The sequence below is a fragment of the Alosa pseudoharengus genome, unplaced genomic scaffold (assembly GCF_046254945.1).
Source record: "Alosa pseudoharengus isolate Yale_2024_CS ecotype anadromous, Long Island Sound unplaced genomic scaffold, YU_APseudo_1.1 YU_APseudo_1.1_scf_17, whole genome shotgun sequence".
Taxonomy (NCBI): Eukaryota; Metazoa; Chordata; class Actinopteri; order Clupeiformes; family Clupeidae; genus Alosa; species Alosa pseudoharengus.
Window position 1 is genome coordinate 37,583,636 of NW_027468640.1, and position 26,739 is coordinate 37,610,374.

The following is a 26,739-nucleotide window of genomic DNA, read 5'->3' on the forward strand; positions in this document are numbered from 1 at the left end:
TGTGTGTGTGTGTGTGTGTGTGTGTGTGTGTGTGTGTGCCCATGCATGTTTGCTTGTGTGTAAGTGTTTGCTTGTGTGTGATACAGAGTGTGCTTACAAGGTTCATGTCTATGTTTGTGTTTATGTGTGTGTGTGTGTGTGTGTGTGTGGGGGGGGGGGGGGGTGATTTCAAGCATTTGTCTTTCTTTGGTGAGAATTACTTATCATTGCACTCATCCAGAAGCCATGTAGGTGCAGCAGAGTAATGAATTGCTGGCTAGATGGCTAGAATGGCTTATGTGTGTGTGTTGGTGTGTCTGGGTGTGGCATGGTGTGTGTGTTCTGGTGTGTCTGGGTGTGTTATGGTGTGTGTGTTGGTGTGTCTGGGTGTGTTATGGTGTGCTCACTGGGGAGCTCTTCAGACTGTTCAGCGCTGCGTGGATTCTAAAGTGGAGTCGTGATTCCATGGAGTAATCTTTGTAGTTCAACCTAGATACAAACACACACAGAAATATAGACAATCCTTTAAATACAAAGAAATGATGCACAAGAGGGGTCAGCTACCCTTTTCCTAGTGCCTATTCAAAATGCCGTCCGTCCACAGGCTACCTAGAGATGCTCAGTTGTCCAAGACTATCCGAGTAAAAAGTTACCCTTTTTCAGCTGAAAGTGAAACAAATGCCCTAAATGAACCCTTTTCTGACAGAGCTCTCTACAGCTGGCTAATTACAAGTGGAGTAAGGAAACCTGTTTCCTGTGACAACCGGCAAAGATGGGGCAGGTACAGAAGCAATGGAGAAATCTCTGTTCAATTCACAGTGCAGTGGACAAAATGAGGTGACATCAAAACTGTATCATGTTTAGACTTCTGTAATGTGACCAGATTCATCGGTCACAGTTTGTGGTTGTATTTCAGGACTATGTGACTTCACACACAGAGCCTAGGGCAGGGGTGGCCAAACTGCGGCCAGCGGGCCGGATTCGGCCCGCCAAGCACTTGCATCCGGCCCGCCGAGCATTTCATTTAGTTATCAGGCTGCCTGCAGTTTTTTTCCTGCGATAGAGACGACGTTGGTTAGCTTTACTGCAAACTGCTTTTCACTCTCCTTAGAGAACGTTTACAATGTCAATGTCAAAACATCATGTTAAATAGAGATGATAGGCCTTCTCTTAGTTATCTCCTTTGCAGCAGATCAAACGTGAACGTTATGCTACTCCATTTAATTGGGAACGCGTCTGCGCTCACGAGAGGGAGAGAGAGCGACAGGTTCCAGCTGGCTTGTCATTGTTGATAATTGATATCTCCTTCTTATAAAAAACGTTTAAAAGGAAATCATAAAGGCAACAGTAGTTCCCACTACTGACCATTTATAAACTGTGAGAGGGCACAGCCATACAGTAGGTACAGCACTAGCCATAGCGGAGCGGGCAGAAGATCATTGAGAAATAAACGTGAATTATTCTTATAAAGCGACAGTGCACAATTTATACATGTGTTAAACAGCATCAAATAAGCAGTATTTAAGCAATTCATATTTTAAAACAAATACTTTTGATACTAAATGATAGGCAATAAAAAATGTGTTGTTGGGGTGGGGGGTGGCCCTTGAGCCAAAAAGTTTGCCCACCCCTGGCCTATGGGGATGGGGGCAAAGGCTAGGCTCATTGGCTAGGCTACTTTTAAATCCACAAAGCACCATTTCTGTGGTAACTAGTAAACTGAGTTAAGTGGAAATGTGGATGTCATCCAAAACATGTTTTTTTTTGTTTTGTTTTTAATGAGAAAAACATGCCATTTTGAGTCAGATTATTTCTCACAATAAAACCATAATCCTGCTCTCTGCTGAGACAAATATGCAGAAGATACATACTGTACATATCTTAATGGTCATTTTTGGCTGGAAGTTTAGCAAATATAGCCTTTGCTGCTAAAATCAACACATTTGCTCATACTGTGTGGTTGATACACTAAAGCCATTGTGTTGTGCAATAGGCCAGCTTTCAATGACAAACACACACTTACTTTGCATCTTCAACGTATTTGGTTGCTTTGGCGAAATCCCCCTGTAGTTTGTAAAGTAACCCAAGCTCATAGAGTGTGAAGGGAACAAGATAGTGATCGTATCGGATCCTCTTCTCACTGGAAAAACATACACACAAGAAGACTACGATCAGATCATATTTTCCACTCTTCTCAGAGGCAAAAAAAACCACACACACACACACACACACACACACCACTTACCTGGCCAGCACCTGTGTGAAACAGAGCTCTGCCTGCAGTAGCCGATTCAGGTGCTTCAGGCACAAACCCTTCAACAGCTGCACCAAACACTCGTCATCCACAGTGTACTCATCTAAAAGAGAAACCGAGTGAGGATGGAGATACAGAATGGTGTGTGTGTGTGTGTTAGTTTTTAGGAAAAAAGTTCACACACTCCTTGGTATTCTTTTGTTGAGTTTATTTTCTCATTTGGCACATATGTACATGTAGTATCTTTATGAGCGTGTGTGTGTCTGTTAGTATCTTTATGAGCGTGTGTGTGTGTGTGTGTGTGTGTGTGTTAGTATCTTTATGAGCGTGTGTGTGTGTGTGTGTGTGTGTGTGTGTCTGTTAGTATCTTTATGAGCGTGTATGTGTGTGTGTGTGTGTGTGTTAGTATCTTTATGAGCGTGTGTGTGTGTGTGTGTGTGTGTGTGTGTGTGTTAGTATCTTTATGAGCGTGTGTGTGTGTGTGTGTGTGTGTGTTAGTATCTTTATGAGCATGTGTGTGTGTTAGGGCTGTAACGATACACCAACCTCACGATTCGGTTTGTATCACGATTTTTGACCCACGGTTCGATACGAATCTCGATTTTTCTTTTTTTTTTGGGGGGGGGGCTAGACATTTTATTAAATAACATTTTAATAGCCTCCCTTAGAACACCAGAGGATTACAATATAATATATCTATTATTTTATATCCTGATATAAAAATATTTTTCTGAATGACTGATATTTATGACAGCACACTTTATGCAGATTAGCCTATAGGCCTGCTATTTTTTATTACAACTCTACCTCTTTAATTCAGCTGTCTGGTTGTCTGGAAATATTGTAAACAAAGTAGCATAGTTGGCTAGCTTAGCCTATCATAGTCTACTGATTGGACTTGTTCTCCTTGGGACAGGCCCTTTTGGGAAACGTTGGTATTGAGATGATCAGTCAACTTCAATGCAAGAGTTTTAAACAAATATGTGCAGCATGCTAATGATGCTAAGCGGATTTAATAGTAATTTAGCTAGTCGTCTTCTATGCGTCCTTGCTTTCACGATTGTGAATGTTTTATTTAAGTCGCGCGTGTTCATTGAGCAGGAGAGGGAGGGGGAGGGAGAGGGAGAGGGAGGGAGCGCGAGAGAGAGCGGGGCAAGTAGAGGGGGTTTACTTCTATACTGTTTGGTAAAGTTGCACACATAGTCTACAATGAAAGCAAGGAGAGGTATGAAATTATTATTTATTTATTTGTTTGTTTTTGGACAACGTAGGCTACCGATAATTAAAGCGGGAGATGTAGGTTGCTTTTGCGGCCGCGTAAGATGCAAAGCACTGCGTAAAAACACTAGCGACACAGTATCGTTGATATGAATGTCGCGATTTCGGTTTCGAATCGTATATCGTTACAGCCCTAGTGTGTGTGTGTGATAGTATCTTTATGAGCATGTGTGTGTGTGTGTGTTAGTATCTTTATGAGCATGTGTGTGTGTGTGTGTTAGTATCTTTATGAGCATGTGTGTGTGTGTGTTAGTATCTTTATGAGCATGTGTGTGTGTGTGTGTTAGTATCTTTATGAGCATGTGTGTGTGTGTGTGTTAGTATCTTTATGAGCATGTGTGTGTGTGTGTGTGTTAGTATCTTTATGAGCATGTGTGTGTGTGTGTGTTAGTATCTTTATGAGCATGTGTGTGTGTGTGTGTGTTAGTATCTTTATGAGCATGTGTGTGTGTGTGTTAGTATCTTTATGAGCATGTGTGTGTGTGTCTCCTACTGGGGGTGGTGCGTAGGTTCTGCTCTGCTTTCTCGATGGTGATCAGGAGGGCCTCCGCAGCATCAGACCTCTTTCCAGCAATGGTGAAGCCATTCCATATATACATCATCTCCTACACACACACACATTTACAGAAAAAGCTACATGTATACAACCATTGTAACAAAATTATTACCTGTATTTACACACACACACACACACACACACACACACACTGCACTGCTTTTTTAATGTAATGCCCCTGCTGGTCATGTTTGGTACTATCTGCCATGTTTACCGGTATTATGTGCTTCTGACTCCACCCCTCACCTGCCATGTGCCACTTCTTTCCTCACTTCACACCTTTATTGACTTCCCCGCCATTCTCTGTACTCATCTGTTTCCAATTGTCCTGCAATTATCTTGTATACTTAAAGCCTACATTTAAGCTTAATTTGTCAGTTTGTCCCAGATTGTTTCTGAGTGTCCAGCTAGTCAGTTTTCTGTAACTTTGCATTTTTTACTTTTCCTGGTTTAGTTGAATTTGTTTTTATTGATTGGATTTCATAACCTTTGCTTGTTCCTGTTCTAGATTTTTAATCAGTCTCTGGATTGTGTCTCTGCCTGTAGGCTTTTGGATTATCTGCCTGCCTCTGAGTGGTTGGTGGCATTTGTTTGTTCATTTGTAGTCTGCCGTTTTGACTTTGCTTGTTGTACTGGGTAGGAATAAAGGTCTTACAATTGAACATCCACTGGTTTACTGAGTCAAATTTATCATCCTGAAAGATACACACTCACCCTCACTCACTCACCTCACTCACTCACTCACCTCACTATTCTACCTCACTCACTCACCTCACTCACTCAATCACATCACTCACTCACTCACTCACCTCACTCGCTCAATCACATCACTCACTCACATCATCACTCACATCATCACTCACCTCACTCACTCGCTTGCTCACTCACTCGACTCTCTCACTCACTCACTCGACTCTCTCACTCATTTGCTCACCTCACTCACTCACTCACTCCACTCACTCCACTCACTCACTCCACTCACTCCACTCACTCACTCACTATCTCTCTCACTCACTCACTCATTTACTCAGTCACTCACCTCACTCACTCCACTCACTCACTCCACTCACTCACCTCACTCACCTCACTCACTCACTCACCGGCTCACTCACTCACCAGGGCAGGAATGACCAGTTTGACAGGTGTGGGTGATGCATATCTCCGAGCCTTCCTCACAGCAAACTTTTCAATGGGGATGGATTTCCCTGCTAAACGCTGTTTCAGCCCTTCAACCTGCCTAGCACACATAGACACACACACAAACACACACACACACAAAATACAAACACACACTGCTGATAAGGTCACTATCCCATTACAGGTATAATACTCTGCTTCCTATAAGTGGGTCATTCCGTGTCAAATCAGATAAGGTTGTTGCTTCACCACCTCTGGTTTTGTTCAAATCATGTCTATATCATGAATGAGTCCCAAAACCAAGGCCTGTAAAATATCTGTACTATGGCTGTTAGTCCCTGATTCAAGCCTGACAAACACAATATATGGAAAGCAATGTTTGGCCATTAATATCTTGAAAAGTATTATTCATACCTTCGTAGGATTGGAAGAAAAAAATTCTCAGTATGACTAAACCATTAAAAGCTTGTATGACATACTCATTGATTTTCAACAAGGTTCCAGATTTGGTGTCAATCATTATTTTTTTTAAATACAATATAATGTTCCCCACATATAATGGGAACACATATTTGAAGGATGAAACAAGGGAAGGATCTGTTTTTTGGTCATTTTCAAAAGACTAAAGTGGTATGTGAGGTAGTTAGTATGGAACTTAAAAATCTATATGAAAGCATGTATGGACATTTAGTGTAGAACAGTGTTTTTCAGCCACTGTGCCGGGGCACACTAGTGTGCCGTGAGAGATCATCAGGTGTGCCGCAGAAAATTACCCAAATGTCACTCACTGGTCCAGAAAAGCAACTGTTGCATCAAAGAATTTATAACCACATGCTCTCATTGATTGTATGATTGCACTATTTGTGGTATGCAGGCATTGTACAACGGGGGCCCCATATCCAGTATTCACAAAATCATCACATATCCAGTTCATAACAACAATTAAATCAGATATAGTCACCTACAAATGAAACAGAGGGTGCTTGTTTTATTGAGCAGGTCTTGCATAGAAGCCATAATAAGGCCATATCTGTGTATTATTTGAAATTGTAGGCTATGGTATGTTTATTTTTTCTTCACACAGGATGTTAGTGTGCCGTGGGACATTTTAAGTGTCAAAAGTGTGCTGTGGCACAATAAAGCTTGAAAAACACTGGTGTAAAAAGTATCAATGTTGTACCATGGTTAATTAGATAAACCTCCTCAGGTTCTTCAGGAGCAAGTAGGAAGAAGCAGAGATATATTAATGTAACTAACTAAGCATATTTATCTATGAAGGAAACATGATACAACATTGATGCTGCAGATACCTCAAATATTGGCACAACCTGTAGTTAATGAGTTAACAATACCCTCAATATCTTATTTAAAATCAATGAGTATGCAGTACAAACTTTTAATGGTCTAGCATTACTGGAAATATATTTGTCTTCCATTCTACAAAGATTGGTCAGACTAGGAATAATACTTTATACTTTAAATATTTTAATGTCAAAGATAATTAATTTTTAGAGTGTAAAAAGAAAACATGAAAACTGAATTAAATTGAACAAAAATATTTACAGGTCTTTGTTTTGCAACCTACGCTTTATGTAGACAAACCCTGTGCAAAATCTGAGACGATGCAGCAACCATTTTCCTGGATTCTGTCTGATTTGCCCCTGAATGACCCATCTCATTATAAGCTCTTTGACCATGGACGATTCAGACCAAAAGGCAAAGTATTAGAAGCTGAATATGAAAGGTGAATCAGAAGCACATAACCCATTGCAACTTAAAGTGGTCATTCATATTTTTTGCACTGGTCACATATAAGAAATATCACTGGGAAAGTCCATTCAAGCCCGTGGAACTTTCTGAACATTCTGAAGAGCCTTATAATAAGTAAGGGATAATGTATAGAACGCTTATATGTTTGCAGCGGTAATTACATGAATATATTTTACCGTAGAACTTTGGGAAATCCCATTCAAGCCAATGGAGCGTTCTACTTGTCTTGTGAAGAGCCGTGTAATAACAGACAATATAATATGCATGCTCTACTACTATGGAAAAGTATACGCCTTATATTATTCCACACACACACAAACATTTTAGTCAATAATAAAAAAACATATTTGCTATAGAGAGTTTATAACAGCTCTGTCCTCACCTGAAGAGCTCCACCACATTCTCACCAGTCTGACGCACTTCCTCCTCCGACATCATGCTCAAGATGGCCGCCTTCTGGTACATATAGATTGCCTAGCAACACAAACCATGTGTCCAAATTGAGAATGTTTGACAGAATCATGTGAGGGTGCTTACGTTTATGTGTGTAAAACATTAAGAATGATAATGACCTGGAGAACGAGAACATAAGAATGAAACTGTGTGTGTGTGTGTGTGTGAGGGAAAGAGAGCTTGAGGAAGATAATGTGTGTAAGAGAGAAAATAAAAGAGTGTGTGTGTGTGTGTGTGTGTGTGTGTGTGTGTGTGTGTATGAGGGAAAGAGAGCTTGAGGAAGATAATGTGTGTAAGACAGAAAATGAAAGTGTGTGTGTGTGTGTGCGTGTGTGTGTGCGTGTGTGTGTGTGTGTGTGCGTGTGTGTGTGCGTGTGTGTGTGTGTGTGTAATGTGTTTAATATTACCTTGGACCAGCGGCTCTCCTTGAAGAGCAGGTCTGCGTACTTGAGTGCTTGTCCCCACTGTTGCTGGAATGAGTGACACCACATCAGTTCCCAGTAGCACAGGTGGTGGATCTGTCGCCACTGCTGCTGTGCACCAATACACTCCTGGAACTTCAACTGAGCCTACATACACACACACACACACACACACACACACACACACACACACACACACACACACACACACACACACACACACACACAAACATTATCCCCTCCATATAAACACAATGCATATAGTGCATGGCAAATACATATACACATTCCCCTTCCTCCCCAAGCATGAGTCATTATGACACACATATTGCAACACAGACACACATGAATTTGCACATCCCCCCTAAACATGCACAAACACACACAGCTACAGCAACCCTCCTTCCTACTAACACACAAAGCCCATCAACACCCCCACCCCCACCCCCCACCACACACACATTCGGGCTCGGCTGGCCGCTGAAGCTGCCTCACAGCCTGGGGAGTTCCCAGATCATGTCATGTGATTTGCATGATCTGAGTCTGCTGACCACCACACCAGCACCACTGCATGTCCACCTCAGGGCCCATCAGAGAACAGCACCCAAAGGAGTGGAAGCTCTTCTCCATTCATTTGCACAGGCAAACACGTTTCAGCCACACTGTCCCTCACTCCTCCACCAAGCAAGTCTCTGTCAGGATTTTGACCATATTTATATTCATGGTCTGCCTTGTCTGGTGATGACACAGAATGCTGAATGTGGTTTTTTTTCTGCAGCTTTGGTGGTTTTGAAAGGCAAAGCGAGTCATGCTTTTTCCATGTTTCCTGAGAGGAAGACATTAGAGATTTGCCTGTGAGACTTACCAGTCACCTATATGCAAATGAGAATAATTCAGAATACCTGCTGGAATCTGCTTTTTTCACTGCACATGGGGAGTTTTAGTGTTAAACTGCATAAAACCAGCACACTCTCCCTTTTATCACAGAGGAGTCAACGTGATAATGCACAATCTGCGGATATGGATTCACACACAGCAAACAAAGGCTGGTTGGTTGACATGGATGTTTCAAACTTTTTTCTGCTGTACACAAGCTCCCTTGTGTATTTGAAATAATATCTCTTTGTGAATCTAAAGAAATACTTATTTTTTACAGGTAAAACACCACCCACTAAGCTACCACCGATTACACTACTACACATAAATACATGGATGAACATAGCACCCAATAAACTACCACACACAAACACACCATCCAGAGAACCAAGAACCAAACATACTAACATACTACATTAGCACACATATCATACCAATATCAATGTGTCCATACTGCATTGTCTGTACGAACTGGGTGGATGACGGAATTTGCATCGTCTATACCATGTGGAGACCATATCCACAGATGCCCAGCAGACTGTCTCCCAAAAGCATCCCTGAATGGGCACCTCTTTGTCTCTCTGGACTCGGTCAAAAGGGCAGCCGTGGCCTACTGGTTAGCGCTTTGGACTTGTAACCGGAGGGTTGCCGGTTCGAACCCCGACCAGTAGGCACGGCTGAAGCAAGGCACCTAACCCCTCACTGCTCCCCGAGCACCGCTGTTGTTGCAGGCAGCTCACTGCGCCAGGATTAGTGTGTGCTTCTGTTCACTGTGTGCTGAGTGTGTTTCACTAATTCACAGATTGGGATAAATGCAGAGACCAAATTTTCCTCAAAAGAGCATATATACTTATACTTATAAAACCGTCCCTGAATGGGCACCTCTTCGTCTCCCTGGACTCGGCCTCGGCTGACTTAACTGGCCAGAGGCCTTAATGAGAATCAGGAGAGCTCTTACAGCCAACACGCCTGACTCTGATTAAGGACACTGACCTCAATCAGACTGTGAATGAACCTGCAGGGGGAGTATTGGTTTACAATGCTTCTGCCCCCAGCAACATGTCTGCTAGGCCTGTAGCAAAGGGCCAGCTAGGTCAATACATCACCGGTTCTTACTCCAAGCAATAAGCTCTCTTGGTATGGAGAGTCAAACAGTCTGACCAATCATAAGCACATCTAGATCTGGATAGACAGCAGAGCCGGGGGGAATTGAAGCCAAACCTCCAGACCTGGGGGACCATGTTTCCACCCATCTGAAGAGGCCAAGTGGTCATCATGCACCAGCGGTCAGTAGTAGTAAAGGAGGACACCCACCTTCTCAAAGTTGCCCCTGAGTGTAGCAATCCTGGCTGTGTAGAACAGGATGATGGAACCCTACAACACAAACACAGTTTCAGTGCCACATTAGACAAGATATTGCAGTATTGCAGGGGTTGCAGTACGCAACCTTCACAATGTTGTGTGTGATTACTGGCTGTGGAACCCATGGGGAGACTCACAAACCAAAGAAGAGATAGAGTAATGCCATTTGTCACACTTAATTGACATGCTGAAGCAGCAATGCATGAGTATCACCTTTGCATCGTAGTCCAATTAGACTACAACAAATGAAGATATTCAAATATATTCTCCAAAGGAATTCTCAAAGAAATTCTCCAAAGTGCAATGTTATTCACTGCACAGAATGCAGAAGAAATAACGTTTACGTTCAAGTGAGGACACAACCTCCCAAAGACTGATCTTATCATGCACTGCTCACGGCAGGCCCTGCTTTATAAATGTTTTGTGTACGCTTGTGTGTGTGTGTGTGTGTGTGTATGTATTCACACCTTTGGGAATTTTTCCTGGTAAGGCTCCAATAGGGCCTCTGCCTCGACCAAGTTACCCTCACCAGTACCTGCAAAGACACAGATGTAACACCCAAACACAAACATGCACACACCACACACACACACACACACACACACACACACACACACACACACACACACACACACACACACACACAGGCGTCACTTCTGAGCTATAGCAGGTTATGGCAGGTTAAGTTATATAAGACGAGCATAATTCATTTTTAATTGTATTAATCATATCAATATTGTATTCTACAAGTAGTTCAATAAAAGTTTTGCTTGATTGTAGAGTTATCATTTACCCTAAATGACTGTTGTAATACTGCCATCAACATGTACAGGGACACTTCTACAAGTAGGCCACTGTAGTCAACCACTGTGTATTGTGTATGTGGGAACACAGTGTGACAGAGCTGACTCAAGTCCTATTTCTGTGTCCTTATTAATAGATGAAGACTGCTGGCTGCATATTCCAGTCCAGTTGGCAGGGACCAAAGACTTCCCATGACACCAAGTGAAAGATGGCAAACATTAGCAACATCCCAAGAGTGCTGAACTCTTGCTGATGGGGATGATGGTTACTAATTTTGATGACACTGTGGTTGGTCCCTAATTTAAAGGGAAGGCAAGATACAGTCTGTCACCAAGCAAAGTTCTGCTGCATGAATGACAGCTATTGTGTGGCATGCGGGAGCACTGAGCAGACTCCTCAATGTCTTGCCCATGGTGTTCAATTAGGACAATGATTTGGCCTCGTTATTAAATTAGCTTTAGCTAGACTTCAGAGAAGAGATAGAGAGAATCATGAGAAATGGAGAATGAGAAAATGCAACCAACTTAATAAAAGCCTCATATTATAAATAACGTTTGGCAATTTGGGCAAGAGTGGGTAGTATGTTAATATGTGTGGTTATTTAGAGGATAGTTTGTTGGTAGAGTATGTGGGGTAAAATGTTAGTATGCAAGGTATTGTAGTGGGTCATATGTTGGTATGTCTGGTATTATAGTATGTTTGTATGTGTGGTATTGTAGTATGAGGATGGTGTGTTATTATGTGTGTTAGTTTAGTATGTTACTAAAGGCTGATTTATGCTTCTGCATTAAATCGACCCGCAGACCCCTCTGCGTTGCCGCATTCCTCCTCCGAGCCCGTTGCTCGACGCACACCTCCAAAAAAATCTAACATTGCGTTGAGGCGACGCAGACTGCAAGGATCTAGAATGGGGCTGGGGGGGGCAATACCCCCCCAAATGTATCTTCTGCCCCACTGCTCAACATTATTTTGCAGCTTTTGAATCTGCCAATCATATGAACCAATAATGTCTTTAAATAAATAAATGCAGAAATATAAGAATAGAGAATTATATACATACATAAAATGTCAGTTTTCCCCTACATGTATTCAGCAGCAACGCACAGGCTAAGCAACGCACAGGCTATGCAATGCTTGTCATTCGTGTAGCATTAGTGCTCACCGAAATCATAGAAATAATCATTGCAGAATACATATCTTCTATCATCCAAGATAGATTTTCTTGTTGTGGTTGTTGTTGTGGTTTTCTTGTTGTGGTTTTTGAATATTTATTTTAATTAATGACATGGAAAACATAATAAAGCCTACTGTTGAGTCATTCGAACATTATTGGGGTGAATGTTTTCAGGCTATGTTTTCGAACCCATTGTCAGTCAATAGTGAAAGTAATTAACTGTGTATAACTGTTTTGTTGTTGACTATGGCACCACGGTGAAGTTAGTTTGACTTTGCCTATGAGTTCAAATAATAGATGAGTGCAGATGCTTGTAACCTATACTCTGCTAGTCACAAACAGGTTTTAGTCAAACATGATTTAGTGGAATACCTGTTCCATACAGTCTCGCGTGCAAGCAGATTTCTTTCAAATGTGCCACTGTCTATCAAAATACCGATGCGCTGTTTGAAGTTAAAGGGAATGACAGATGTCATTTTCATTAGTTTAAAGGATGTTACGCCCAAAACACTCCTATGACTGATTAAGAAACATGAGAACTGCCTTTTTGCGCCAAGCGCCCGACGTTTGATAACAAAGCCACCCCGAATGTGAACTGGACACACCCCTAAATGTATTTAAGCTATTCGCCAGTGACCATACGTTTTAGATCGCCAAGATAGGGCCCTATGACTTATTTCAAGGAGTCTTATCAAGACAAATTTACTCAATGCACTGGCAGCCAAATTGCTTGTTTTCAGGATGAGATATCTTAAAACAAGTCAAACTTTTCTTAAATTATGTCAAATGATTTTAAGAGAAAGAATTATGTAAGTCTCTTTATACTGAAAACAATACCAACTAGATTTTTTGATCTTGATATAAGATCAATAACACTTGGTTAGATTGTATTAGATAAACAGTTTTTGCAGTGTGCACAATTTTAGTGTACACCTTTAAATGGCCTTAATTTTTGTTGATTAACTACTTGTTGATTGTCTAAGTTGATTTACTACCTTTTAATACTTTTTAAAACCCTGTGGATACCCTGAATAACTAGGCCATTGGAATGTACTGTGTTTATTTCTCGATAAGTTTTACAAAATTTAAGCAAGAAAAGGCCAAACAAATAAGATAAATATTTCAGCACGGCAATCTATGCAGTATGCCATTCTGACTACCGTTCCGGTGGTGAGTGACACAGACACAGGAGACGCAGAACTTCGATAGGGTCACATCGGCGTCGAGGCAACGGCGTAGTGATTGTGTGGAGTCGACGCAGAAGCATAAATCAGCCTGTGGTGTGGTGGTGTGACGGGGGATGGTTTGACTGGTGGAGTTTTACCCAGTATGAGGCAAACGTAGGTGTGGTAGAAGAGCAGTGTGAGCACGCTCAGTATGGACCTCAGGCCGTTGCTACCCGCCCCCTCCTTCAACTGAGAAAGACCAAACTCCTGCAGACACACACGCCCGCACACACACACACACACACACACACACACACTCACACACACACACACAAACAGTTCACATTCAAACTGTGGATAAACACAGAACCACAAGCAATATATGACATACACCAGTACATGATACAGTGTGCATGATACAGTGTGCAGACACATTAAGTGCAAACATGTAAATTGGCACATAATTAAAGACATCAGATAGGTGATTTTGTGCACCAAAACATGTACAGGCACAATATGAAGAGCTGTGTTTCACAGGACATACATAGGACACACACAGACAAGGCTCACCCTGTTTCCTGAAAACCCGATGACCTCCAACAGCCTCAGTATTTTTGCTGGTAAAAGAGACAGCATCTGAGAGAGAGAGAGAGAGAGAGAGAGAGAGAGAGAGAGAGAGAGAGAGAGAGGGGAGGGGGAGGGAGAGAGAGAGAGAGAGAGAGAGAGAGAGAGACTCATGGTGTTGTTGCTTTGATTACATGTTTAATTATACACTGGAATTCCAACCTGTAATTCAACTTTGTTCCACTTGGAAGGTTATCATGTTACCAGATTGCTGGGCAGGGTACTGCTCAATTCTAATCAGCTAGGCTTATAGTTATATTCTCAGTGACTCCTTTCTACTTCCTGGGAACAGAGTTTCTTCATAAAACCATGCAAATCTTACTAGTCTGAAATAGCATTTACATAACACTGGGTGGCACTAGTGGGCATTATGGGTCGGTCTGGGGTGTCATCCTACAATATTGCAATAGGTCACATTCATGAATTAGGAAGCGCCACATTAGCTAGTAAGGTAATAATAAAATGTATGTAAATGTAAATAAATGTATATAAATATTTTACTCATGTTTATGTTGACATTAGATACATTCTATTCAACTTGTTCACAGTGTGGACAGTAGGGCAGTATTCAAGGTTATTATAGCAAATCAGTTTGGCTGAGTATGTGTAGTAAAATGATCGGTCATGAAACCTGCTCTCTCTATACTGTATGTCTCTATTTGTGTGTGTGTGTGTGTGTGTGTGTGTGTGTGTGTGTGTGTGTGTGTTTGTTTGTATGTGTGTGAATGTGTGTGCTCACCAGGTTAAAGGAGCCAATCCCCAGCTTGACTCCACCCTCAAACTGTCTTAAGGCCTCTGTTTCCGCGCCGCCCTCCTGAGCCGCGCTCAAGAGGTGTTGGCAGTCCCTGCGCACACACAATGACATCACCAGAGCAAATTAGATCACAACTCTGGATGGGGCGTTTCCCGGCACAGCTGAATGACCTGAGGGGCATTTCACAAAACCTAGATAAGGGATTAAGCTAGAATTTTTGGTTATCCTGGCTGAATTTAGCCTTGACTTGGTTTTACAAAAGAGATGGCACATAAGTTACCATGGGGATTTATACTGTGCAGCTGGCCTGGTTGTCTTATTGGTTCAGCCAGCTGTCATTGAAATCAGACCTCCATGTGATATATCGTTGTTTGCTTCTTTTGTTGATAGACGTTTGATGAATAGCCTACTGTAGTAGTTGATTGGAAATGGTGGGCAATTTTCCAAAGGTGTTTACTAGGGGTGTAACGGTACACAGAAGTCACGGTTCGGTTCATACCTCGGTTCGGACATCACGGTTCGGTACGAGTTCGGCACAATGGAGGGAAAAGCAAAACAAAAATGCAGAAAGCATTTTTTTTTGTACATGTCTCAGGCTGTACCACCTAGTGTCATACAGTCTCTTCCCTGAGCTATCTGCAACAGCCTGAAGTGTGTAAGATGTAGGCTAAACAGTACAATAAGTACCCAGACTCCATCTGTAACTTGTAAACAAAATAAGACAATCAGCTATAAAACTGGGCCTACAGCATCTCTTATTTCTGAAAGTGCAAATTACATAGAAAAAATATTTTTAAAAATCCACTTAAGCAAGACCTTCAACATCTGTGTTTAGTTGTATATGGAAGGGTCTACAATTTGCCTCAATATTTTTTTTATTGTGTGTAAAGTAATAATCTAGCCTACTAACTGTGAAAATATCACACTATTTTCAGTCAACAGTTTAAAAAAAAAAAAAAACGAAATTGCTCCTTTCATTTCATACACAGACTACAACTAGAAGTCACGTGACTTTGCCCTTTGACGTTAACTCACCGTAGCATGGTTTGTTTATTAGCCTGGTTAGCGTTGTCACTTTATTTTACTCTATGCACTTAACACTACCAGAACCTCATGTGAGAAGTTACAAGTTACCCCAACATAAAGGTAATTACCACGCGATTTACATAGCTTTCTGTCATTACGAAATAATTTAATTTAAGCCATAGGTTTTGGCCCTTTTTGTATGTGTATCCAAACGCTGCTGAAGCGCAGGGGAAGTTTTTTCCCCTCGTTTCAGTGATTGGTAGCCTACATCATCTGGGTGATGGCTTCGAATATGTGTAGCATTTCCACTCACATACCCAACAACTGCTGAACAACGCCGACACACAGTTTCATCTTATCCACCACTCTTTCGCCTGTACTAACGTTACTGTAACTGAAGTTCTCAAACTTGCGATCTTAAAGAGACTAGCGGATCGATCCTCTAACTCTTGTGGGTCTAACCTTAGTGCTGCTAATGACTGACTGACTCGACCGACGACCTGACAAAAAAACATAGGCGCCAATCAGAGCTTCAGAGCTAAGGCGAGGCTACAGATTAGCGTTAGGTGTCGCTAAAGAACTCGCGTAACTCTCGCTACTTAACAGTAATTGCGCATGACATTAATTAATCCGCACACGAGTTTTATGTATTTTTATACCGTGTATTCTCCGTGTAAATTCATGCACCGAACCGTGACGCCCGTACCGTTTCGGTTCAATACGAATACATGAACCGTTACACCCCTAGTGTTTACAACATATTTGGTTCTAAAGACAATATAAAGGCATATAATCATACTATGTATATCTTTACAGTGGCAAGCACTTTTCTTAAAGACGTCGCATGCCAACACAAGGAAGCACTCACACGTGGGTGCACACGTATATTTGCATTCAGTTGGTCCAGCACGCCTACTCTTGTAGTTTTACAGAAATAGCCATGTTTCTCCATTCAAAAAAGAAACACTTCACTTCATTGTTAGTCTATATCAAAAGCAGTTGTCACTTTTTAATTCCAACTGAGGGTTCTTTGGAGGAAACACAAGAACACATATGTATCCTGAATTATTTACACCTGGCTTGTCCTAGTCGCTCTTACTGATCCAGGATTGGTTGGCGTTAATGAAATGTGGTGAGCTAGGATGACCAGGTAACGCTATTCTGCCTTTGTGAAATACCCATCTGATGAGGTTGCTTCTATAAACGAGGCAACAAACAATCTGATCTGTTTGTATGTGATGTCATGTGCTTACTTGTAAATCTGGTAACTTGTGCGGATCTTGATTCCTCCTTTGATGAAACTAATCATATTTTCATCCTGTGAAGATAGGGACCACATAAACAAGTGTAGAAAACAAAGTGTGTGTTTGTGTATGTGCTCATTTGCTCATTTATTTCATTGAGCCACATTAAATGAAACTGACCTTGTTAACAAATCACTATGTTGTCTCGTTTGATGTAGATTATGTAAATAAATATATGATGACTCATGTATGTGAGTGCACACCCACCTGTACAAAGGTTAGTGTGGCTTTTTGTAGCAGGCATTCAGCATAACAGATCTCTGCATGCATTTCCTCTGCAGAGAGAAACACGTGTTATACGCACAATACCCAACACATATACCCACAAACCCAAATGAGACACACACATACGCACACACTCACTCACTCACTCACTCACTCACCCTCCTTCAAGTTGTCTGAGGCTTGTTTGGTTACCAGGCTGGATATGGATCCCACCACTGAGGTTCTCTTTCTGAACCTGAAAAACAGCCGCCAGAATTCTATGACATTCAAACACATTATCATTCAAACACAATGTTTTGTGTTATGCTCAGGTGCTAGTGTGTTAGGTGATGTCCTGTGTGTTAGATTATGTTGTGTTAAGATCATGTGTTAGATTGTGTTATGTTAAGATCATGTGTGTTAGATTGTGTTGTGTTAAAGCAGCACTAAAGAAGATTTGCTCTCGCGGTCCCCCTACAGTTGAGAAGCACAATTATAAAGGAACTAAATGTGCCTCTTTGCAACAAACTATAAACAGCTCCCATACAATATATATACAATATCTCGAGCTAGCTTTTTGTTTTTTGTTTTCGTACCGACAGTACTCGTTGACCTCAAGAAACAGAGATCTATGTGAAAACTCGCCAGACTTCTCCTTTAAGATCCTGTGTGTTACAGCTTGTCTCGATTGCTTGGACTATTACCAGGCTCATGAAATTAAAATTCAAACAGCAACTTTCAAAAAACAAACACATTTCCCCAAACTATAAACACTACTCTCCTGTTCACACATGATTCAAATTTGTTGAACTTTTAGAGCAAAATTTTCTTTTAGAGCAAAACTTTTATATGACTGTTTGCACTATGCTCTCATTTAGTAAGCACTAGAATTCAATATCATTAACTCAAGTCACTACAACTCAAACTCAATTAGCAAACAATTTTCTAGCTAGAAGCACTATGGCCCCTAATTTCAGAGATACCTCCTTTGCCAGGCAGGTTATGATGATAAATAAAAATTTCTGCTAGGGCGTGGATTTTGTATATGGGCGTCACTGGCAACATAGTCTTCTTTAACAGGGAACATTTGAATACACCTGTCCAACTATCAACTATCACTGTCCAAGATTCATCTGGCAAAGAGATATTCCATTCCCTTTCTCAGTAAGCTTTAATACATGTGTTGCATATATGGGCTACTGTTAGTATATCTAGTAACATGCACCTTACGAAAGTTCCAAATGTAGCTGGAGTATTGTTGCAAAATGGGATAACTTCAAAGTGTCTGGCAGCCAAACTTATATTAAATAGTCGCAATATATCTTCAAACTTCTCTTTGAACTCTCCAATCTCAGTATGTCCATTCTCTTCTGTTGATACAGTACTCATTGCAGTAACTAGTTGTTGCAATAGAACTGATCTCACCAGTGTATAAGCCTATGTTGTATGTTTTTCTTTTCTTTTTTTTTTTTTGCTTTGACCTGTAACTTTGACATTTTGGGAGTTGAGTGCATATTTGATTTATGTTTACAGTTTTGGTAAATGGATTTATAATTTCAGAAATGCATTTTAGAAATTGAGAAAACCTGCAAGATCCTGTGTGTTAGACTGTGTTACGTTAAGATCCTGTAGGTAAGGTTGTGTTGCATTGGGATCCTATGTGTTCAACTAGTCTCTGGTCATGTGTGTTGTATTATGTGTACCTCTGGCAAGTGTGCAGGGCTTCCTTGATAGTCGTCATGGCAGCCTGGATGTCTCTGTGCTCAAAGGTCATGGCTGCTTGCATCACAAGGATGCTGCTGTAGCCCAGTGCATGATACATGCTGTCTTTAGACCTAAACCCCCCCCATACACACACACACACAGACATCCCACACACACACAAGCATACAGGCACATACATGTACACACACATTCAGACAAAGACAAAATTACAACTTAGTCAAGTTCCTCTCAAGGCAACTCACCAAATCTTTGAAACACGCACAAGCACACACACACAAACACATATAACCATACCAGGGCCGGAGGAGATCCAAGGCCTCTGAAAACTTGTTATTGAGGACAAGGTTAAGGGCCATGCTGCACTCCTCAATGGATGTCTGCAGGTCCATCTTACAGGCCCTGTATTAACAAACACACACACACACACTGCTGTTAAATTAGCTATTATCATGTTGGTAAAAAACTGCAATAATTACTGCATTACATTAATAATAATAATAATAATAATTAATTTTATTTGTATAGCGCTTTTCAAAGACCCAAAGTCACTTACAGAATGGGGAAACAAAGAAGGACAACAGTACCACATACATACACACACACACACACACGCACACGCACACACACACACACACACACACACACACACACACACAAGAGCAGCAATGAATTGATGAATAAAAAAATAAATCATATTGGTACAAGCATCAAAGACAAGAGCAATAGTGGAATGAGGAATGAATAATAATAGTACAGACATCCAGGACAAGACATGAGCAATAACAGTCACAATGGGGGTCGAGTTGCGGGGTGGAGGCAGGGGGGTGATGGGGTATGAAGAGGAGAGAGGGCAAGGGTGGGGATGGTTATGGTTATGGGTAGGGGAGGTCGTAGGCTTGTGACAAGAGGTATGTTTTTAAACGGGATTTGAATGTGGAAAGTGAGGGGGAGTCACGGACAGATTGGGGGAGTGAGTTCCAGAGTCGGGGTGCTGCTGTCACCTGTCGCCGAAGGTTTTGAGTCTTGATGGTTTGGTGATCAGAGTGAGTGTGGAGGAGGATCGGAGGGCTCGGAAGGGTCGATTGGGGGTGAGGAGATTGGACAGGTAGGACGGGGCCAGGTGATGGAGGGCTTTAAAAGTCAGATGGAGTATTTTGAAGGTGATGCGTTGTTTGATGGGGAGCCAGTGGAGAGCGAAGAGGACAGGAGTGATGTGTTCACGGGACCGGGTGTGGGTGAGGAGGCGAGCAGCAGAGTTTTGAACCATTTGGAGTCTATAGAGGGAGTGAGAAGTGATGCCAGAGAGGATGGAGTTGCAATAGTCCAGACGTGAGGAGATGAAGACATGGATGAGGGAGAGAGGAGGATGGAGTTGCAATAGTCCAGACGTGACGAGATGAAGGCATGGATGAGGGATTCGGCAGCAGAGGGGGAGAGGCAGTGTCGGATGTTGGCGATGCGGCGGAGGTGGAAGTATGAGGTCTTGATGATGGAGCTGACATGGGGATCAAAGGAGAGGGTGGGGTCCAGGGTGACGCCAAGGTTGCGTGCCAGGGGGGAGGGGGTGATGGTCGAGGTGCCGATGGTGAGTAAGATGGGACCAGTTTTATTGAGGGTGGATTTGGTACCTATGAGGAGGAGTTCTGTTTTGTCACTGTTGCGTTGGAGGAAGTTGTGGGTCAGCCATGATTTTATTGTGGAGATGCAGGTTTCAATGTGGCTGGAGGGAGGGTTTTGGGTGGATTTGGTGCTGATGTCAATCTGGGTGTCGTCTGCATAACAGTGGAAGTCAAGGTTGAGTTTGCGGATGATGTGATCAAGGGGGAAAAGGTAGCAGATGAAGAGCAGGGGACCAAGGACTGAACCCTGGGGGACCCCCTGCGTAACAGGAGAGAGGGTGGAAGAGTGGCCAGAGAGGGAGACAAACTGTTGCCTGTTTGTGAGGTAGGAAGTGAGCCAATCGAGTGCGGTGCCCTCAACACCCAGCTGGCGCAGCCTTGTCAGGAGGATGGTGTGGTTGACCATGTCGAAGGCTGCGCTGAGTCTGCAGAGATGAGGAGGTCGTTGATGACTTTGACGAGGGTAGTTTCGGTGCTGTGGAGTGGGCGGAAACCAGACTGGAGGGGTTCATAGAGGTTGTTTGACTGGAGGTGGGTATGGAGTTGGGCGGCGACAATGCGTTCAAGTGTTTTGGAGAAAAATGGCAGATTAGAAATGGGGCGGTAGTTGGAGAGGTTGGCTGGATCCAGGGTGGGCTTTTTAAGGATTGAGGTGATGGAGGGTGGTGAGGTGGGGGATGAGGACAGGGAGGCAGGCTTTGGTTAGAGTAGTTGGGAGGGGGTTGAGAGAGCAAGTGGTTGACTTGGATGCCATGATGATATCCAAAATGTGTGAGGAGTCAACGGGGGAGAAGGCAGTGAGAGAAGGAGGGGGCGGGTGGATAGGGAGGGTGAGGGAGATTAGGGGGGGTTGGAGGATGCAGTACTGATGGTGCCAGTCAGGGAGCAGTTGATTTGGGTGATTTTATTGTTGAAGGCACATTAAAGAATGAAGGCTTATTTTGAATGGTTGAGGCAAGGGCTTTCTCTACTCCTAATGCAAAACAAAAGGGATAGCATTTTACCAAGGGCATCCAAAACATTCGCATACAACTTAGTCCAGTAATTTTAGGAGAAAGGGTTGAACAAATTGCAACACAAGCAAACTTAACTGATTTTGTATCCTCAATTAACAAACAATTAACAAACAATTTCAAAAAACGTATAATACATTTTTTGTTTGTCTTGATGTAAGTAATCAACTCAGTAATTTTCATGGTGATATGTGAAGGTTAATTTTTTTCCCCTATTCACATGAGAAAAATACTGTATAGGCGCATGAATAGGGTATATTTGGGTCTTTTTCTTTTTGCCTTATTGTTGTTCTTCACACTTCACTGCATTTATTCAGCTCATCAGTTTTTCCCTATTCATCTCTAGTCAGCTTTTTGCTATTTTCATTTCTCTGTTCAGAATGGCCTTGGGCTATGAATGAGCGTATGAATGCGTAACCACTAAATGGAGAATTTCACTTCTGTGTCAACGTACAGAAATAAACCATATGCAATCACAGCTCTCACATTTGAATATGTGCGCACACATGCACGCTCTATCACACACACACACACACACACACACACACACACCACACACACACTCAGACGAGTAGTACTCACACAGGGATCCGATCGAAGGCATCTTCAAAACAGTCCTGCCAAAAACAGAAATTCAGAGAGGTTAACAAGAATGAATCAGTATAGTAAGTGTGTGGGTGTGTGTCTTTGTTAGGCTATGTGAGCATTCAAGGTCTTCCTGGAGTATCGCTGGCAACCTACCAGGTCTGGTTTCTCAAAAAGTGTACATTAGTCAATAAGAGTGAAAAAAGCAATCACTATAAAGTAAAAAACATAGTATAGGCCTATAAACTGTTTAGCATATGTAACTAAAGTGTTACTGATTTCCCTTAAAGGGCTGTGAAGTGATTGCAGTACCTAGATGCCTGAGGTGCAGCCTACTTAACATACCAGCCTCAATGTTTTCATATTTGCATGTGTGTGTGTGCATGCGTGCGTGTGTGTGTGTGTTACCATGCACAGTAGCAGTAGCGAGTTTATCTGTCTACATGGTTTATCAGGGATGTCACCCATATGTTGATAGTGCGAACAGATTACAAGATAGGTGGCATGGTGACAGAAACGGAGATAAGAGGAAAAGACAGAGAAAGCCAGAGAGCATGTGAGAGATGGAGAAAAAGAGGGAGAGATAATTATAGCACTCTTAATCATTGCATAAATCAAGTAAAGCAAGTCGTTCTTGCACTAAGACAGCATCCTCTATGTGTATGTGCGTGTTTGTTTGTGTGTGTGTGTGTGTGTGTGTGTGTGTGAGTGTGTGTTTGTTTGTGTGTAAATCAATCACTCAGTGCATGCGTGCCAGCATGTCTAAATGCCGTGCAGGCTCTTTAAATACCTATTGACTCTCTTTAATGACATTATCACTAGATAGCAATGAAAAAAGCACATTAAACTAAGGCTTGGTAAGTGTGTGTGTGTGAGGGATTGGCATTATGGGAATGATACCATTTGTGTTTGCGAAGCCAATTGTGCATTGTAGCTGTACCCTGTGCTATGCTGTGCAATGCTAAATAGGCTTGGTTGTCAGAAATCCCCTACCTATAAATAAGGACTTTAACACCATTCCTGTGTAGAACTGAAATAGAGATCATTGAGGAATGTATGTGTGAGTGCATGTCCATGAAAGAGAACAAGAGAGAGATAAAGAGATTGCAGAGTAGAGGTGTATGTATGAGCATGTACAGTATATATGCATGTACAGTATATATGCATGTCCTATATGCATGTCCAGTATATATGCATGTACAGTATAGATGTATGTCTAGTATATATGCATGTACAGTATGCATGTCCTATATGCATGTCCAGTATATATCATAGGTTCTCAAAGTGCGGCCCGCGATAACATCTGATAACATCTGTAAAACTGTTAAAACTGTACAACTGTACTGTGTGCTTTGAAAAGAATGAATCTCCGTTTAGTGGTGTTTCGTGGCGGTCAGGTTTTCCTGTGGTGCTTTGGTAGCTGTAATTGGCCCTGAAAAAGGCCTATGCTGATAAGAAGCAAGGCACACTGAGACTGTTTGTTCTAAATAAGTTTGTACTTGAAATGGACTGCAACCAGAACTGCTATATCCCAAATTTGTCTGTTGATGGTAAAGAACCCCAGGGATTGTGTGTGCATTCATTGCAATTTTTCTTAATATTTTCACAAGTTTTGTCAGGTTTAGCCTCAGTTATGAATTAAAATGTGTTTAATGCTATAAATATAAACTGTAGAGATGCAACCTGGTCATTAAAATGATTACAAATGGGATTTTTTTCAATTTTTTTTTTCTTTTTCTCCCCCCGCCCCTTTGACGGCCCTCAATTCAATGTTGGGTTCCTGAATTGGCTCTCACCAATCAAAACTTTGACAACCCCTTGGTATATATGCATGTCCAGTATATATACATGTACAGTATGTCCAGTATATATACATGTACATTATGTAAGGGATAATGTATTGTCCGCCGGTAATTATCAGAAAATAAGTCCCGACAGGGAGAACAGAACCCCGACGCGCAGCGGAGGGGTTTTGCTTTGACCTGAATAATAATAGGCATGCTTTAATATGTGTTGTTGTGGATGCTCCATGTGGGAGTTCAATGTAAATGTGCATTGTGGTTTGTTGATGTGTGTGTGTGTGTGTGTGTGTGTGTGTGTGGAGCTGTTAGTACACATGTTAGTGTGCAGAGGAAGCCACTGTTCTAGTTTCACACAGAGGGCTAGAAAGGGGTCATACGCTCTCTCTACGCATCAATACCCTGAATCATTTCTCTCTCTCGCTCTCTCCTCTCTCACTTTCTCTCTCTCTGTCTCACACACACGTACAAGTGCATGTAGTCCTGTTTCTGTTGTACATTCTCTCTCTCTCTCTCTCACACACACACTCACTTTCTCTCTCTCTCACATACACACACACTCACTTTTTATCTCTCTCTCTCTCACCTCTCACACACTCACACACACACTTCAATGTTACAGTTAAAGTTGACTGATATTTAGCAGATGTTTTTATTCAAAGTGACACAGACTCACAATGGCAGGTTTGGGAATGTATGTAACTATGCATTTCTAGGATATCCACCCATCTCTCTCTCTCTCTCTCTCTCTCATACACACACATTCTCCTTTTTTCCCTTCTTGAAGGTTTGGAATGATCTGACTAGAGAGAGAGAGAGAGAGAGAGAGAGAGAGAGAGAGAGAGAGAGAGAGAGAGAGAGTACACTGACAAACCTGTACTGCAGCTTCAGTAGTGGATTAACTTCCATTCTTGCATACACCCTTTCTATCTCTCCCTCCCTCCTTTCTCATAAACACACACACATGATGACTGGATTGGTCTGCCCGTGCTGTGTAGTATTAGTTTAAGTGGATTACCCTCATTGAGATCACAAGCTTATACACAGACATGTAGTATAGACTGCACACATTCGTGCACACATACATACAGCCATGCAACAATCTCACTCCCTTCCACTCACTGACACACAAACAGAAACACTAAAACAAACAAACGCGTGTTTGTGTGTACACACACACACACACACACACACACCTGCAATGGAAAAACACCAGGTGGGTAATAAGATCTCTTCCAATGATGGGAGAGTACCCAGCTCAAAGTGCATCACAGTGAACACACATTTGTATTTTATTTGGAGCAGTATTATGAGCATTTGTGTTATGATTCCACAAACAGCGATCACAAAGTAGGCTACAGGCCTAGGCCTACTTCCTGAATGAAATTGGGTGTGTAGGCTACTTTGTGTGGTTGATAGACAGAAAGAGAAAGAGAGAGAGGTTGGCCCAGTAGGAGTATTTTGAATTTGGAGGTCATTCAACAGTTAACTCGGAGTGTACGTTTGTTCTTCACAACGCAATAACGGTGGGAAATCATGTTTTTTCTAATCATCTTGTCATTTCGCTTGCAGTTAGGCTGCTGTTTTGTTGTGTGGGTATCATTGGTCGATTGGTGGCAGAACGCGCAATGCCACCAGGTGGCCACAGGTATCGATTTCATAACCGAGGACAAGAGTGCGGCATCAACTCATCTCTTGTGGAGGTTTGCGTCACGCTGATTACATAATTCACTGATATAGAAAGTTACCTCAATGCTCCACTGCTCCAAACAATTCTAAGACTCCCATCTTACAGTGGGGCTAAACAGTGAGGCTAAATGTACGGGTATCATGTAGATGGGGCGGCCCCATTTCTTATACGTTAAGTCGGGCGACTGTTGTCCGCTGTAATCTGAGCTCTCCCGGCTCTCTGCGACCTGGCTCTGCCTTCCCGATTTCCGGAGTGCTACGTAGACATCCAGAGCTCCGGAGAAAAAAACCATAATAGCGAGACCTGAGCGTGGAGTCGAATTATAAACCAGTTTATAAACATCCATATAAACCTATACCTGCAGTGGTTTATAAACCAAGTGCCTCTGCCACCACAGTGGCATGCTGACAAAATTATAGGCTAACCTAACCTTCACCTCAGACAGATCGAGGCATCAACACCGTAACGTTGTAGACACAGGTGATCAGACGCGCAATTCACTCACCTCATCGATGTCATTGTTTCCAGCTCCGTTTCCCACCCGAGCCATTCTGAAATCCCTGAGATGATAAAACGCTGACAAGAGCCTCTCCTCAGGGGCAGTCTGACTACCGCAACATCCGTGGTAAACGTGGCATACCGTTCAGCCCAAATATGATTTTCCCTGTCTGCTATGCGTTTGGTGCGCACTCTCGGTTTCTCTTGAGTGGAGCTGTTCTCTGTCTTCCGCTAGACCGATCCCTGCCCCCTTCTCTCTTCACACTCTGTCACTCACTCGCGCACGCTTTCTCTTTCTCTCTCTCGCTCGCTCGCTCGCTCGCTCGCACACAACCAAACACACCTTACCGCGGGAACCTCCGTCGTTGTGCTGACGTATGTAAGGAACACCCCGTTGCCTCGGCGATAAAATACACTGTAAACGCTCGTCAACCCTGCACATCTCGGGTCAGGCAGCTGAAGGACATGCGCGTGCGAAATTAGGCCTATCAGTAGGCCTATCTGAAAATGTAGTGAGTTTGCTGTAGCTGTGCGGAAACAGTTGCAGTTAGCTTCCCAATGAACTGCGACCATTGCCCTCCCACGCGTGTTGCTATTTTAAGATCTGAGTTCTTGTCAGGGTCATATCACTACTCAAGTCGTTTTTAGTGTGCTGTTTTTGTATGGG

General features: G+C 42.4%; 1 protein-coding gene across 2 annotated transcripts; it reads right to left on the minus strand.

Annotated features, from left to right (window-relative positions):
• On the minus strand, window positions 1-26,496 carry ttc39b (tetratricopeptide repeat domain 39B). Of its 2 annotated transcripts, XM_076289496.1 has the most exons (20): window positions 26,080-26,496; window positions 22,083-22,117; window positions 19,163-19,267; window positions 18,847-18,978; window positions 17,323-17,399; window positions 17,147-17,214; window positions 16,889-16,953; window positions 14,595-14,700; window positions 13,802-13,867; window positions 13,390-13,498; window positions 10,555-10,622; window positions 10,040-10,099; window positions 7,835-7,996; window positions 7,357-7,448; window positions 5,184-5,304; window positions 4,005-4,116; window positions 2,225-2,336; window positions 2,003-2,119; window positions 355-468; window positions 1-322 (listed from the first exon to the last, which is right to left on the minus strand). In XM_076289496.1, the coding sequence occupies exons 1-19, from the start codon at window positions 26,122-26,124 to the stop codon at window positions 372-374; spliced, it is 1,749 nt and encodes a 582-aa protein (XP_076145611.1). In that variant the 5' UTR covers window positions 26,125-26,496; the 3' UTR covers window positions 1-322; window positions 355-371. The 2 variants fall into 2 exon arrangements, with proteins under 2 accessions (XP_076145611.1, XP_076145609.1); XM_076289494.1 differs by having other exon boundaries at window positions 1-468; window positions 26,080-26,495.
• Between the last annotated feature and the right edge of the window lie 243 nt (window positions 26,497-26,739).

What these genes read in the sequence shown, in the direction of transcription:
- ttc39b (XM_076289496.1), bottom strand. Translation starts at nt 26,124, where the DNA reads ATGGCTCGGGTGGGAAACGGAGCTGGAAACAATGACATCGATGAG. An exon ending in CTCAGACAACTTGAAGGAGG is followed by an intron (nt 17,215 to 17,322) that starts GTGAGTGAGTGA and finishes TTCTCTCTGCAG; the next exon opens with AGGAAATGCATGCAGAGATC. An exon ending in AATGTGGTGGAGCTCTTCAG is followed by an intron (nt 5,305 to 7,356) that starts GTGAGGACAGAG and finishes TATGTGTGCTAG; the next exon opens with GCAGGTTGAAGGGCTGAAAC.